The 14,076-nt window shown below is 40.1% G+C and overlaps 1 protein-coding gene across 3 annotated transcripts in view; it reads left to right on the forward strand.

The window, feature by feature from the left end:
- The first annotated feature begins 6 nt into the window (after nt 1-6).
- UBTD2 (ubiquitin domain containing 2) overlaps nt 7-14,076 on the forward strand; it is a 60,003-nt gene continuing 45,933 nt past the window's right edge. For all 3 annotated transcript variants that reach the window (XM_029942856.1, XM_029942857.1, XM_029942855.1), the window contains exon 1: nt 7-124. In XM_029942856.1, the coding sequence (XP_029798716.1) occupies nt 55-124 (70 nt within the window). In that variant the 5' untranslated portion in view covers nt 7-54. The remainder of the gene's footprint in view (nt 125-14,076) is intronic.

A 14,076-nucleotide genomic window follows, 5' to 3' on the forward strand; every position in this document is an offset into this window, starting at 1 on the left:
GGCGGCGGGCCGGACGAGCGCCTGGAGGTGGCGGACGAGGCGCCGAGGGCCCCCATGGGCGGGTGTGTGGGCGCCCAGCACGACTCCTCGGGCAGCCTCAACGAGAACTCGGAGGGCACCGGAGGTAGGTGAGCGCCAGGGGGCAGCCTCGGCCCCCCATTGTTCCCGGCCAGGCCCGGCCACCTGTCCCGGGCCCGCGGGCCGCGCGGCCGGGGCCCCCGGAGCCCCTTTGTCATCCCCTCCTCCACGTCACTCCCCGCGCTCCGCTTCCGGCCGCCCCACCGGCCGCGGGGTCGCCCCTTGCCCTCCCGGCCCCCGAGGAAAGTCCTTCGCCCGCCGGGGATGTAGCCCTCGGCCTCCCGACCCCGCCGCCTAGGCTCGGGAAACTCGGACCAGAAACTGCCTTTCTTGGCCACCTCAGCCCCTCTCCAGCCCGTTTAATTATTCAGGAACAGGATGGCGGCGCTGGGGTTGCAGAAAAGCGAATGGATGGGGGGTTGGGGAGGGGAGCTTAATGCATTCCCTCCGACGGGCCCCGCCACATCTCTCCGCACCCTTCCTCGTTCGGCAGAGTTGGCCGGGCTCAGCTTTCCCGAGTTTCAGATGACAGCTGCCCTGGTTGGTTCCAGTTTGGCCATTTAAACCTGCAAGTTTCTGGAGCTTGGCTGGGGAAGTCTCAAGTGGCCACACGCGTTATTTTAAGGAGGGGTGGGGGGAACGGTCCGCCCGAGGAAAACGTGGCTTCTTGCTACGGCTTGCGGGTGTTGGGCCAGCTTGCTGTCGGGGTGGGCTAGTTAAATTCCTATCCGCCTTACGTAAAGGAAAATATGTAGGCTGAAAGTACAAATACAGGAGTCCGACTTAGCCCAGTGCTTTAAAAGTTTTCTAACACGGAACGCACTTCTCATTTACTGTAAATAGCAGTTCGCGGGGGACAGCCTTTTAATTCCATCGGCATAATAGTGTAACAGTCTAACAGGAAGATTAGTTCTCCCTTTACTTAATTGACCTTTGGCTGAGTCCGCTCTTTAGCTGGTGCAGAGGGCAGCATGTTGTAGTTAAAGAAGAAACAGCTCGGAATAGCAAAGATGACAGTGTTGGTTCCACACCAGTCTTCTGTTAGATGTCTTAGAATGTAAGGCGTATTTATAAGTTACTAAACTAAATCGTTTGGGGACGAGAGGGTTTACAACTTTTTCTTAAGCTAGCCTTTTATTTTAGACCAATTGCTTGCCTGGTCACTGGAGCTCCAGCTGTAAACTGTGTACGCCTGACGTGTAGCTGCTACATTTCCTGAATTACATGATAGTTGGCCCTGCCACTTGATTAGAATCTTTGGGTTTCCAGTATGATTAAAGCCTGGACAAATAGTTTGAGAGTCCAGTGAAGTGTGTGGTGAAAAAAACATTCCATGAAAACACTACTTAATAGTACACATCAAGGATCATGGCATTATTATTTGGTAGCACGTTAACAGTGAGATCCCCAGTGACAACGAAGCAGAAGATAAAAAGGGCATGATTTAAAACAGCCCTGGGTTAAGTTCAAATTGGGGGTCAAAATGATTCTTCCTGCAATTGAAGTATACTAGTATGAAATATACTAGTATGTGCTATAGATAGTGTTTCGTGGGTTTTGTTAGTTTCTTTTAAGATTTTAAATTTGGGGTGCCTGAGTGGCCCAGTTGATTAAGCATCTGACTCTTGGTGTCAGCTAAGGTCATGATCTCACGGTTTGTGGATTCCGTTTGTGGGTTCCGTTTGTGGGTTCGAGCCCTGCATCAGGCCATGCTCTGACCATGGAGCCTGCTTGGAATTTCCTTTCTTCCCCCTCGCTCTCTGCCCCTACCCTGCTTGCACTTTCTCTCTCAAAATCAGAAACTTAAAAAATATTTTTCAAGTAATCTCTACACTTCACATGGGGCTCAATCTCACAGCCCCGAGATCAAGAGTCACATGTTTTACTGGCAGAGCCAGCCAGGCTGCTCTGGTAGTGTTTAGTTTCAGTTAAATTTAATTTTTTTACACTCATTTAAAATTTTTACTAAGCATTTTTCTCTTCTTGGTAATGCATTTGACCCAATTTATTGAAAGCCTTTTGGTAATGTGACTATGACTGGCCAGGCATTATTAGCATGGGCCTTTAATAGCATGAAGTCTTAGCTTTTAGTAATTTATTACCAGGGGTATCTAGTTAGATAGCCATAGTGTTAGTTTCTTTGAGAATGGAGATCTCTGGACCTTAAGCTGCACTCTAACTTTCTAAAGTAAAATTTAGAACATTAACTTCTTCTGATGAGAAAGTAGGGGCCTCATGTATGGAGTGGAGGAAGGGGCTGCGTGGGTTAAAAAGATTGTTTTTAGAATTTAATTACAGAAGACTTTATTCTTCATTATTGTCATGATAGTTAAGAGTTAATTGCGGTTTAAAGGAATTAGCTCAGGTGAGTGTTTTAGGTTAACACATTAAATAGTTTTTGCTTATTATAGTAGGTTTTTGTTGAGAAGGGAAAGACAACTTTTCCTAAGGGCATTGGCACAGATCCTTTGCTTTTCAAACATAAAATGATAGTTTGTAGTTTTCATTTGGACATTTGGGTTATGAAAAATTCTTTTATCAACATGTAATAAAATAGTCTTCTGATGCCTTTCATGAGTTTTACATTCACAGTGTTTTCAAATCTCACCGTTTTAGATTGGTTTGACTTTTTTTTTTTTTTTTTTTTTTTTGAGAATGTGTGAGTTGGGGAGAGGGGCAGAGGGAGGGAGAGAGAATCCTAAGCGGGCTTCACGCTGAGCGCTGAGATCATAACCTGAGCCGAAATCGAGTCACGCTCAGAATCCGACTGAGCCACACAGGTGCCCCTAGATTGGTTGTACTCTTGAATATCAGGTAACCTTATAAAAACCTTTTTGACCATTTGAGATACTGCACTTTCTCTTTCCCTCAGATCTAAGTCTTTTGTGCATTCAAGTAATTGCATATAGGAGAAAAACTTCCTTACTAAGGGATTTACTTCTTTGAAGGAATTTGGGAAATTTTTGCAAAAGTGTGGAATACAGAAATTGCTTAATCCACATTATAAGATTTGTGTTTTATGTTATTTTGGAATCATTTGTAGTATCTTCCTCTGGCATATCTTGCCTAGAATTCAGTGTTTGAGTTTCAGCTAGTTTGACCATTTCTTAAAAGCTAATTTTCATCAAGACAAATATATTATGTACATTATATGTAATTATTTAAAAATTCACTTCAAGCTTCCGTGTTCTTAGAACATTTTTTAGGCAGCATATTCTGTATAGTTCTCTGCTTTATTATGATGACATTGTGATGCTGGGGTTGGAACTCAGGACCTCTAGACGAGGCTTTCTGTAGTCCATGGCATTGGCTAAGGAATCAAATGTCATGATTTTTAAAAATAAATACGTAGGGGGAAAAAAAACCCAGTAAAATGAAATTAGTTGAAGACAGTCAACTAACTTTTCTTATTTTGTTTACCTCTTTGATGAACTGAATGATGTAGAAAGTGGGTTCTCACTTTCTGGGTGTATCTTTTGTTTTGCATATTCAGTGATATCCCAGGAGGACTAACCCTTGGTGGTCACGAGTTTCCAGGCTTACAGCAGGATAACTGACTGCTGGGCATTCATTTCTTTAGTTCATAATGTCTTAAGAATATCGTGGAATTCTTTTGGGTATCCATTTATAGCAGCCTTATAGATACCTACTTGATGACTAACACTGGTTTTTGAATAATAACAACTACCATATATCCAGACAGATGTTGTGCTCAGTAATTGGGTTTTCTCATTCAGTCTTCAATGACTCTGGTACATGGATAATATCTCTATTTTATGCGTGGATTGAAGCCGCGAGAAATTCAGTTGCTTAACATCGCATTGTTTATAAATGGCGGTCAGAACTTGAACTAAGGGCTATGATAAAAAATGCTAGTTTCTCTTTTTTTCTAGTTTCATTTTTAAATTTGTGATAAAATATAAAATTTGCCATTTTAACCATTTAGTGGCATTAATTACATTCACAGTGTGCCACCGTCCTCATGTATTTCTGAAATGTTTTATCTGTTCAAACAGAAACTCTAGATCCATTAAGCAGTATCTCTTCTCTCCTCTCCCAATCCATGTTAACTTCTAAATCCAAGTTTTGTCCCTATGAATTTGCCAAGTCTAGATGTTTCATCAAAGTAAAATCATACAGTATTTACCCTTTTGTTTGTGATATATTTCAATTTGCATCGTGTCTTCAGGTTAATTCTGTGGTAGCAAGTATCACTACCTCATCCTTTTTATGGCTGAATAATATTCCATCGTATGTATATACCACATTTTGTTTATCCATTCTTCTCCATCCATTCTACATGGACATTTGGGCATCCACTTTTTGGCTATTGTGAATAAAATAATGTGGCTATGAACTTCGGTGTACAAAGAACTGTTTGAGTTCCTGTTTTGGGTTCCTTTGGATATAATATACATAGGCATGAAGTTGCTCAGTTAAATGGTTTACCTTTTTGAGAATCTGCCAAACTTTACCACAATGGCTACATTGTTTTACATTCCTGCCAGCAGCATACAAGTTTCTCCATAACTTCACCAATACTTGTCATTTCCCATTTTTTAAATGACTAGCCCTTGTAGTGGGTATGAAGTGGTATCTCACTGGTTTTGGTTTGCATTTCTTGTTTTTCTTTAATAGTTTTTTTATGTTTTTTTAAAATTTACTTTTGAGAGAGACGGCTCGAGCAGAGGAGGGTCAGAGAGAGAGGGAGATACAGAATGTGAAGCAGGCTCCAGGCTCTGAGCTAGCTGTCAGCACAGAGCCTGATGCGGGGCTTGAACTGTGAGATCATGACCTGAGCCAAAGCCGGACACTTAACCGACTGAGCCACCCAGGCGCTCCTGGTTTGCATTTCCTTAATGACTAGTGATGTTAGGCATCTTCTAATTAAAGTGCTTCTTGGACATTTGTTTATCTTCTTTGGAGAAATGTCTATTTAAGTCTTTTGCCTATTTTTTAATTGGGTTGTTTTGGGTTTTGTTGTTACTGTGTTGTGGGAGGCATTTATACTGTATATTAAACCCTTATCAGATACATGATTTGCAGATACTTTCTCCCACCTTAAGTAATCTCTATACCTAATGGGGAGCTTGAACTTAACCCTGAGGTCAAGAATCACATGCTCTACCAACTGAGCTAGCGAGGTGCCCATCTTTACCCTCTCTTGGTGCTGTCCTTTGATGCATAAAAGTTTTTAATTTTCATGAAGTCAAATTTATTTTTTCTTTTGTTGCCCGGGTTTTTGCTTTAAATGTATATTTAATTAATCCTTCGCTGATGAAGAAAGAATAAACGTATAACCAATAATTCATGTCTATCTTAACTAACATCTGCTTTCTTAACTATGAAAAGAAAGCTATTTTATTTTCCATCTTATGTGTTGAAAAGGTTGATTAGCAGTGAAATGGTTTTTTAAAAGTTGACAAAAGTAATCCATAAACCTACTTCAACTTCTTAATCAAGAGATGATTGTTACATTTTCTGTAGAAGCATTTTACAATCAAAAGGCATTGAGAACCCACAATATGCCCAATGTTGGATTGGTTGCTGCTGTTCCAAAAAAGGAATCATGATCTTATTTCTTGAGTATGTCAAAATCCTTTTTTAGGAAAGCCTAATAAAATATGCACACATGAGACAACTATAAAACACTGTGTAAACAGATAGATACACTGTAGGATAAACTGTGCAAGTGCTGAGGGAATAAAAGAAAACAGTGATCCGAGCTGCTCAAAGGCGGTCCCACTACCAGTAGTTTTGCGGTAACCTGTGGGTATGTAGGCCCCCCAGACCTAGTAAACCAGAATCTTCATTTTAACTAGATTCTCGGATGGTTGCTATGCATATTAAAGTTTGAGAAGGCTGGCACAGGATTGCTTACAGTGGGAAGAGATCAGAGCAAGGAACCCATTAGGGAAAAAATGGCATGACATGGTAATTTATTGGCTATAGGGCTATAGACAAGAAAGTAAAATACAGACAGTCCCTAACTTACGGTGGCTCAATTTTGGATTTTCCAATTTTAGAATTTTATGATGGTGCAAAGTGATACGTGCACATTCAGTAGAAACCATTACTTCGGAGTTTGAATTTCCATTTTTTCCATGGCTGATGATGGGTGGTATGCCACTCTCGTGATGCTGGGCAGAGGCAGAAAGTTGCAGCTCCCAGCTAGTCATGAGGGTAAAGCAACGGATACTCCTGCCATTCTGTTTTCCTTTCAGTGTGGTATTCAGTAAATTACGTGGTATTTGACACTTCATTATAAAATGGGCTTTGTGTTAGATGATTTTGCCCGACTGTAGGCTAATGTAAGTGTTCTGAGCACATGTAAGGTAGGCTAGGCCAAACTATCATGTTCTGTAGGTTAGTTGTATTAAATGCATTTTTAATTTTTTTCATTTACAATGGGTTTATGGGGATGTAGCCCTGTCATAAATTAGGGAAAAGCTATAGTCCCATGTTTGTGAATCTGAGTGGCCAGGAATATTGAGGTGGCTTGGCAGGTTTTGGGAAATAAGAAAGATCTATCTGAGGCAAGCTGTAGTCTGCCTTTTAGTATGCTAAGGTTCAGGTGACACAAGAATTTTTAAGTTGGGACATCATGTAGGGTGGTGCAGAAGTTTATATATGGAACGCCTAGATGTTCAGGATTAGGAATGTGGATTTTGGAGTCTCTCGGGAGGTTGACTGAAGGTATAAAAGTGAATGACTGCTATAAGTAAGTGAAAAGAAGAGGAAAGTACTCAGAATCGAGTCATGAAAATTTCACATGGCCTTTCTTATAATGATCAGAAAATAATTTGTTTTGGTAACTTCTCATTATAGTACGGTGTTTGCAGAAATACTCACATCATACTTAAGTAAACTTTTTGGGGATCCAGCCCCAGAATATACCAGTAGCCCTTTTGAGGTTGGATACTTAAGAACAAACACGTTTCTCTACAAAACACTGTTTTCTTTCTTTACCAAGAATACCATTCATATCTTTGCCCTGTGTATTCTCAATGCCCCATATATTCTACACATCATCTAACTGGTTTGTTTCTGGAATTTTCTTATGCTTTTACTCTTAGGACTGGGTCTATAATTAAAAATGAAGTAGAATTGGGCATGAGGAAGGCGGAAGGCTAGTCTGCCCTTCTTCCTAGTGTGATAGTTAAAGTAAAATTTTTTCATATTTTCTGGGCTGGTAGCTCTCAGGCTTTATAAGTCGGATGCATAAAATTTTATACCAATTGGAAAGAGACAGACATACTACGAAATAGGAGGCATTTACTTGGTATAAAGCAGAGGGTGCTTGGTTTTACCAGAATGAGTATAGTTGTGGGGAGAGGCCAAAAGGAAAATAGGCAGCAAGAAGGTGTATGTCAGAAATCCAGTGGAACTCTGGGTAGGAAGACTTGGTAGGTAGGAGAACTAAATTTAGGTCAGGGACACTACCGTTGGAAACTACTGAGATGTGGGGGAAGCTGAATCCTCTTTGGGAAGAGATTTAAGCACTCCAGTTTATATTAAAAATAGACATGGGATGTTGTAACCCCTACCTAATAAGCTACCCTGGCCAGTCCAATCTTGTTTTCAATTTTCTGGCAAATAAAAGGTTGACATTTTTTCCTAGTCAAGATTATCTTGGAATTTATGTTAGAATGGTATTTTTAAAGATTCTTGCTATGGATATTAAATGGGCTGGGTTTTTGGGTTTTTTTTCTTCTCTGATTTTATTTAGGAATCAGTTGATAGTACTGTATATTATGGGTAGAATCTTTTTGCCATTAGAAACGATAAGCATCTTCATTCTGACTTTTGATAACCCTAGTCTGTAACACCTCTTTTTTTTTTTTAACGTTTTATTTATTTTTGAGGGACAGAGAGACAAGAGCGTGAGCGGGGGAGGGGCAGAGAGAGAGGGAGACACAGAATCCGAAGCAGGCTCCAGGCTCCGAGCTGTCAGCACAGAGCCGGACTCGGGCCCAACCCACAAACCTTGAGATCATGACCTGAGCCGAAGTCGGCCACCCAACCAACTGAGCCACCCAGGCGCCCCTTGTAACACCTCTCTTTCTTATGGAGAAATTTTAATAGATGGATTTTACTTTTTGTGTGTGTGTGTGTTGTTTTTCAATTTTATTTTTAAGTAATCTCTGTACATAACATGGGGCTTCAACTTACAACCCTGAGATCAAGAGCTGCATGCTGTTCCGACTGAGCTGGCCAGGAGCCCCTATTTTTTTTTGTTTAAACATTCTTATTTTTAGTTTATTATTTATTTTGAGAGAGAGGAGGAGGAGCAAGTACAAGTGGGGGGGAGCGGCGGTGGTGGGGGGAAGAGAGAGAGGAGAGAGAGAATGAATGAATGAATGAATGGATGGATGGAAGAGAGAATGAATCTTAAGCAGTGAACATGCTGTCAGCCCACAACCCTGGGATCACGACCTGAGCCGAAATCAAGAGTTGGATGCGCAACTCACTGAGCCATTCAGGTGCCCCTATTTTTAAAATCTGATTTTCTTACCGCAAATGCAGAGCTTTGACAGCCCCTTGCTAGTGGCACTATACTCAGGTGAGTCTTCTAATAGGAACCATTATTGAGTTTTAGTAACTTGCAGTAAGGAACTTTTGCCATTGTGTTTATGAATTAGTTATGTATCTTGTGGCTCTTGACCAAGACACATTCTTGTTGTAGGAAAGCATTAGATTGATTTTGTTAAACAATATGATCATATTAGTTGGGCATGAAGATCAATTTGCTGATTTAGTGATTCTCTCATTTTTCCTTACTGCAGACCACCAGAATGGTTTACCTTCATTTGGTGGACCATCGCACCTGATTCTTCCCACCGCCCCTCACCATCCCTACCCAGCTTTCTGCTTCTGCTTATTGGGCATACTAGGCTATCAGCAAGCTCCTCGTGATACACTGGTAGTTCAAGGACCATAGGTTGAAACTTTACTAATGTGTATGTACTTAAGATGCATGGGCGTTGGCCAGGAACAATCAGCATGTATTTGCCTTACATCAGCCACTTTGACTTGCAGTCAGCAACAATCAAGTTTGTTTTTGAATATATTCCATATATTGAGCTGAGAGATTAAATATTGCTGAGTATACAACTGAGTGTTATGCTTTTTTTTTGCGTGTTTGCAGTAAAACTTTTAGGCATTTCCATTATAGCTCTGTTGTCAGAAATGGAATTTCTGTTGAAGTTAGATGCCTAAAGAAAAAAACTGTAATGTGTGAAAGTCATTTTAAGTGAATTTTACTTGTGTGAGTGGGGTCTTGATATACGTTGATTCAGGACTTGATTAAATAATGAATTCGTGACTTTTGAACTTTTCTCATGAAGTCCTCAAAGAAAACCCTTCAGGTAATTTTTTTGCATTATAAGTGGCTCATAGGTATGAGCCAGAGCAGGCCTCTTTGCACTGGTTCAGATCATTTCCATGCTTGTGGACTCTGTGACAAGAGTATCAAAGAGGCAGAACAACAGATAGTCCAGCTCACTTAGGCTTCATGATAAACTGTCACTTTCAACTCAGGGCAAACACCTTATTTTTTAAACTGAAACTTTTAGAAATAGCCAGCCTTCATTATTTCTAACTGCCATTACTTGTAGCTAACCACATAAATAAGGCCTGCTCTGTGATATCAAGTAGCTTATGGTCCAGTGGAGGAATCATACATTAATTAGGAAAAGTTTGAAAAGCTTCTACAGTGGGGTGCCCCAGGCTCAGTCGGTTAAGCATCTGACTTTGGCTCAGGTCATGATCTCATGGCTTGAGTTTGAGCCCACTGACGGCTCTGAGCTGTCAGCACAGAGCCTGGAGCCTGCTTCGGATTCTGTGTCTCCCCCTCCCTCTGCCCCTCCTCTGCAAATGCTCCTCTCATTCAAAAATAAACATTAAAAATAATTTTTAAAAGCCTCTACAGCAATGAAAAAAGTATTATGGAAGTTCAGAGAAGAGTGGGGAGGAGGGTCAGAAAGCTTCACTGAAGAGGTGATATAAGTAGTTGGTCTTGAAAGAGGAGTAGATAGAGACAAAGAAGGGCAGGAAATCACTTGTATAGCAATATGAAAAAACACAGCATTTTGGAGGACTGGCAAGAAGCTTGTGGAGGAGTAGGTGAAATGTGAAATTATTAAGATGTGTTGTCAGAGTTTTGGAAGGCACAGTTGCCATAACAGACCAGTTGCGAGACAGTGTATAGGTGATGATATTTAAGTGGATTGTGTACATCCAACTAGCTAATTCCCATTTAATGCTGCATTTGGAGATTATTTCATACAAAATTCTGATGGAGTAAGGTGTTACAATCTTTAGCAGATTTTTATTCTTTTGTAATTTTAATCGTACTGTCCCATATTAAGCATCAGGAATGTGTTTCGCTGTTTTACAGGCACATGGGGCGCCTGGCTTGCTCATTCAGAAAAGCATGTAGCTCTTGATCTTGGGGTCGTGGGTTCCAGCCTCACATTGGATGTAGAGGTTACTAATAAATAAATTTTAAACACATTTTTAATATGTGCATGTATGTGTATGTTTGTCCCAGACCAGTTTTTGTCTCTGGTCCTAGATTTCTGGCACATGGAAAGAGTTTGTGCTAAGATTCTACAGACCTGCCTGAGTTTTAATCTCTTGAAAAAAGGCCTGCATTGTCTGTGGTACCTTGGGCTCTGTTTCTTACATTGTTCAAGAGAATGGGTTAGATCATCTTTATCAAGATTATAGTATTTTTAGTGACAATTTTCAAGCATATTGAAAAATTAATACAATAAACATTTGAATATCTGTCACTTAGATTAAACTCTGTGTGTGTGTATGTCATGTGTGTGTTTAACTGAGAGTACAGACATCATGACACTTCAACATGCAAATACCATTATCAGTCCTAAGAAGATTATTACCTAAGACCAAGTCCATAATCAGAATCCATCAATTGTCACTAAAATGCCTTTTATAGCTTTTTTTTTTCAAATTAGGATCTATTTAGCATGTAGACATTGCATTTGTTTTTGTCTTTAATTTTTCAAAATCTAGAACAGCTCCTCCCCTTATATTCCCTAGGACATTTTTTTTTGAAGAGTATTGTAGAATGTACCACATTCTGGGTTTGTCTGATTGTCATTTAGTGTATTCCTCTAGCCTCTGTAGTTTCTTTAAACTGAAAATTAGGTAGATCTAATACTAACAGAATGTGATTATTTCCTACGCTGTACTAGATACAAAATCCAGACTTTCCCAGTTCTTTTCTGCTAACTTCCAATACAGGGACAATCTTTCATTACTGAATAAATCTGAACCTTATTTTCATTTTCCCACCTGGAGACAAGCTTAAGATCTACTCTCAGCCTGCAAGTCTGTAATACCCTATTAACTGTTGTCATCATGTTGTACATTATTAGATACTCAGAGTTTACTTTTTATAACTGAAAGTTTATACCCTTTGTGTCTACATTTCTTTCTCTGATTTTTATAAAACTGTTCTATCAGGGGTTTTTATTTTTTAAGTCTTTTTATGTTTACTTATATCAGAGAGACAGACAGAGTGCAAGCGGCAAAGGGACAGAGAGAGAGGGAGACAGAATCTGAAGCAGGCTCCGGGCTCAGAGCTGTCAGCACAGAGCCTGATGTGGGGCTCAAACTCACAATCCATGAGATCATGACCTGAGCTGAAGTTGGACGCTTAACTGACAGCCACCCAGGCGATGCTATCATGGTTATTTTTCAACATTACTTATCTTCTCGGAATGTAAGCTGCATTGGCCTGGTACTGACTTCATTATACTTAAGGCTTTATAATACCACAGACTCAATTAACAGTTGTGTGATACACATCTTTGACTTTATAATGGTGTTAGGGAGAAAGTAAAGTTCCCCTAATAGAAGACTTAATTCTAGAATGAGAGCTTTGTTAACTAGAACCATATAATGTAATAAAAAGCTCTAGTTCTACCTCTTGTATCTCATATGACCTTAAGTAAGTCACTTGACTTCCCCATTTCTTGTTTTTTTATCTATAAAATGAGTGTGTTTGTTGGATGAGACCAGTATACTGAAACTTTTTTTTTAACAGTTGAATCTCGCAGGGAACCTGGGTGGCTCAGTCAGTTGAGCATCCAGCTTCGGCTTAGGTTATGATCTCACAGTTTGTGAGTTCTAGCCCTGTGTCAGCCCTGCGCTGACAGCTCAGAGCCTGGAGCCTGCTTCAAATTCTATCTCACTTTCTTTCTGCCCCTCCCCAGCTTGCACTCTTTCTCTCTCTCAAAAATAAGTAACGGTTGAATTTCCTTTTTTAGGTATACCTTACATTGAACACTAAAGTATCAGCCTCAGCATTTCATTTTCTTTTATTTTGATTGTACAGTCACTAAAAAACAAAAGTAAATTACTCAGAGTCTCATAAAGTTCTATAGACTTTTTAAGTTTGAATCACTATCAACTATACTCAAAGCTTAAACAGTAAATTATGTCTTCTGATATTGTGACTTATGTTATATTTTCACTAAGCATTGTTAACTTTTTGTCATGAGAGAATGTACTGAGCAGGTGCACCTGAGATTGCTGTGACATTTAATGGGGCCCAGACATGGATAGTGCCCATTTGTGTATTTACTGGGTACAGTGTTCTATAGTGCCTGTTTTAATGAAAGGCACCAGCCAGAACTCTGGATTTCTCAATCAATGACCCATTTCAAGAAGTTCCCTAAGTTTCATTGTGCATAGAGCAAATAAGAGAAGCTTCATTCCAATGTTGCCGTGATTAGTTTCATGATGAACATGTTTCATGATGATCTGTATGTTTGAAATTTAACAATTGATGTGTGGGGTCTCGTTATGATGATTCTTAAAAATAACATATTTTACATATAATTTGAGTTATGTTTGTAGAAGTTTGAAGCAAGTCTTTTGTTTCCTTGGGTTCTTTGGAACCCATTTTTAAAATGAGGTGATTAAATCCTAGGAAAAATCTTTAACACATAATTTCAGTCAGTTTTTCTCTAAGGATAGGCATACTGTTGTGGGCATTGTATTAGATATTTGTGGTTTCATAGAATTACTGAAAAAATAGGACCAAATGAATTAAGTATATTACAATTTAGAGAACTAAAATGCAACCCAAGTTAATTTTAATGCTAACAAAACTTTAAGAGCAAACAAAGGAAAGGTAGCACATTAAAAATAGCAAAGGTAGGGGTGCCTGGTTGGCTCAGTCAGTAGAGCTTATGACTCTCCATCTTGGGGTTGTGAGTTTGGTCTGGGGGTCATGAGTTCAAATCCCCTGTTGGGTATAGAGCTTACTTGAAAAAGAAGGAAGGGAGTCAGTGAGGTGGGAACTGTTGTGCCTGTGTCGCCAACCGCCATCTGGTTTTAGATCTGGAAGTTTGTTTACTCCCCGCATTTGACTTGCCTTTGCCAGGAATTTAGAGAGTGGCTACAAACCCACAAGTGGTCTCTTTCTTCTGGAGCAACTTTGGCTTCCCAGCTGTAAGTGAAGCTCTTTCATTATCTAAGATGTGAACTTCACCTCTCAGCTCATTGGGAGCTTGGCCTACTCTTCTCCCTGTCTGACGCAGCTTCACTCTTCACCTTTTTCTCTGGGTGTGAAATATTTCAGCTCTCCAATTCGGGCACGCTTGTATTATCTTTAAACTTTGGAAGTTCAGGGGTGCCTGCATGGCTGAGTCAGTTAAGCATCTGACTCTTGATTTCATCTCAGGTCATGGCCCTACACGCAGTTGTAGGATCAAGCCCCGTGTCCGGCTACGCACTGACAGTGCAGAGTCTGCCTGGGATATTCTCTCTCTCTCTCTCTCTCTCTCTCTCTCTCTCTCTCTCTCTCTCTCTCTGCCCCTCCCCCCCTCAAAATAAATAAACAAACATTTTTTTTTAAAAAACTTTGGAAGTTCAGACAGGAAATGCTAATGGAAATGGGGTTGATAAATGTGTCCTTGTGTTTGAAAGATTTGACTGTGCTTATGAAGAACCAGAATCAGA

The sequence above is a fragment of the Suricata suricatta genome, chromosome 6 (assembly GCF_006229205.1).
Source record: "Suricata suricatta isolate VVHF042 chromosome 6, meerkat_22Aug2017_6uvM2_HiC, whole genome shotgun sequence".
Classification (NCBI taxonomy): domain Eukaryota; kingdom Metazoa; phylum Chordata; class Mammalia; order Carnivora; family Herpestidae; genus Suricata; species Suricata suricatta.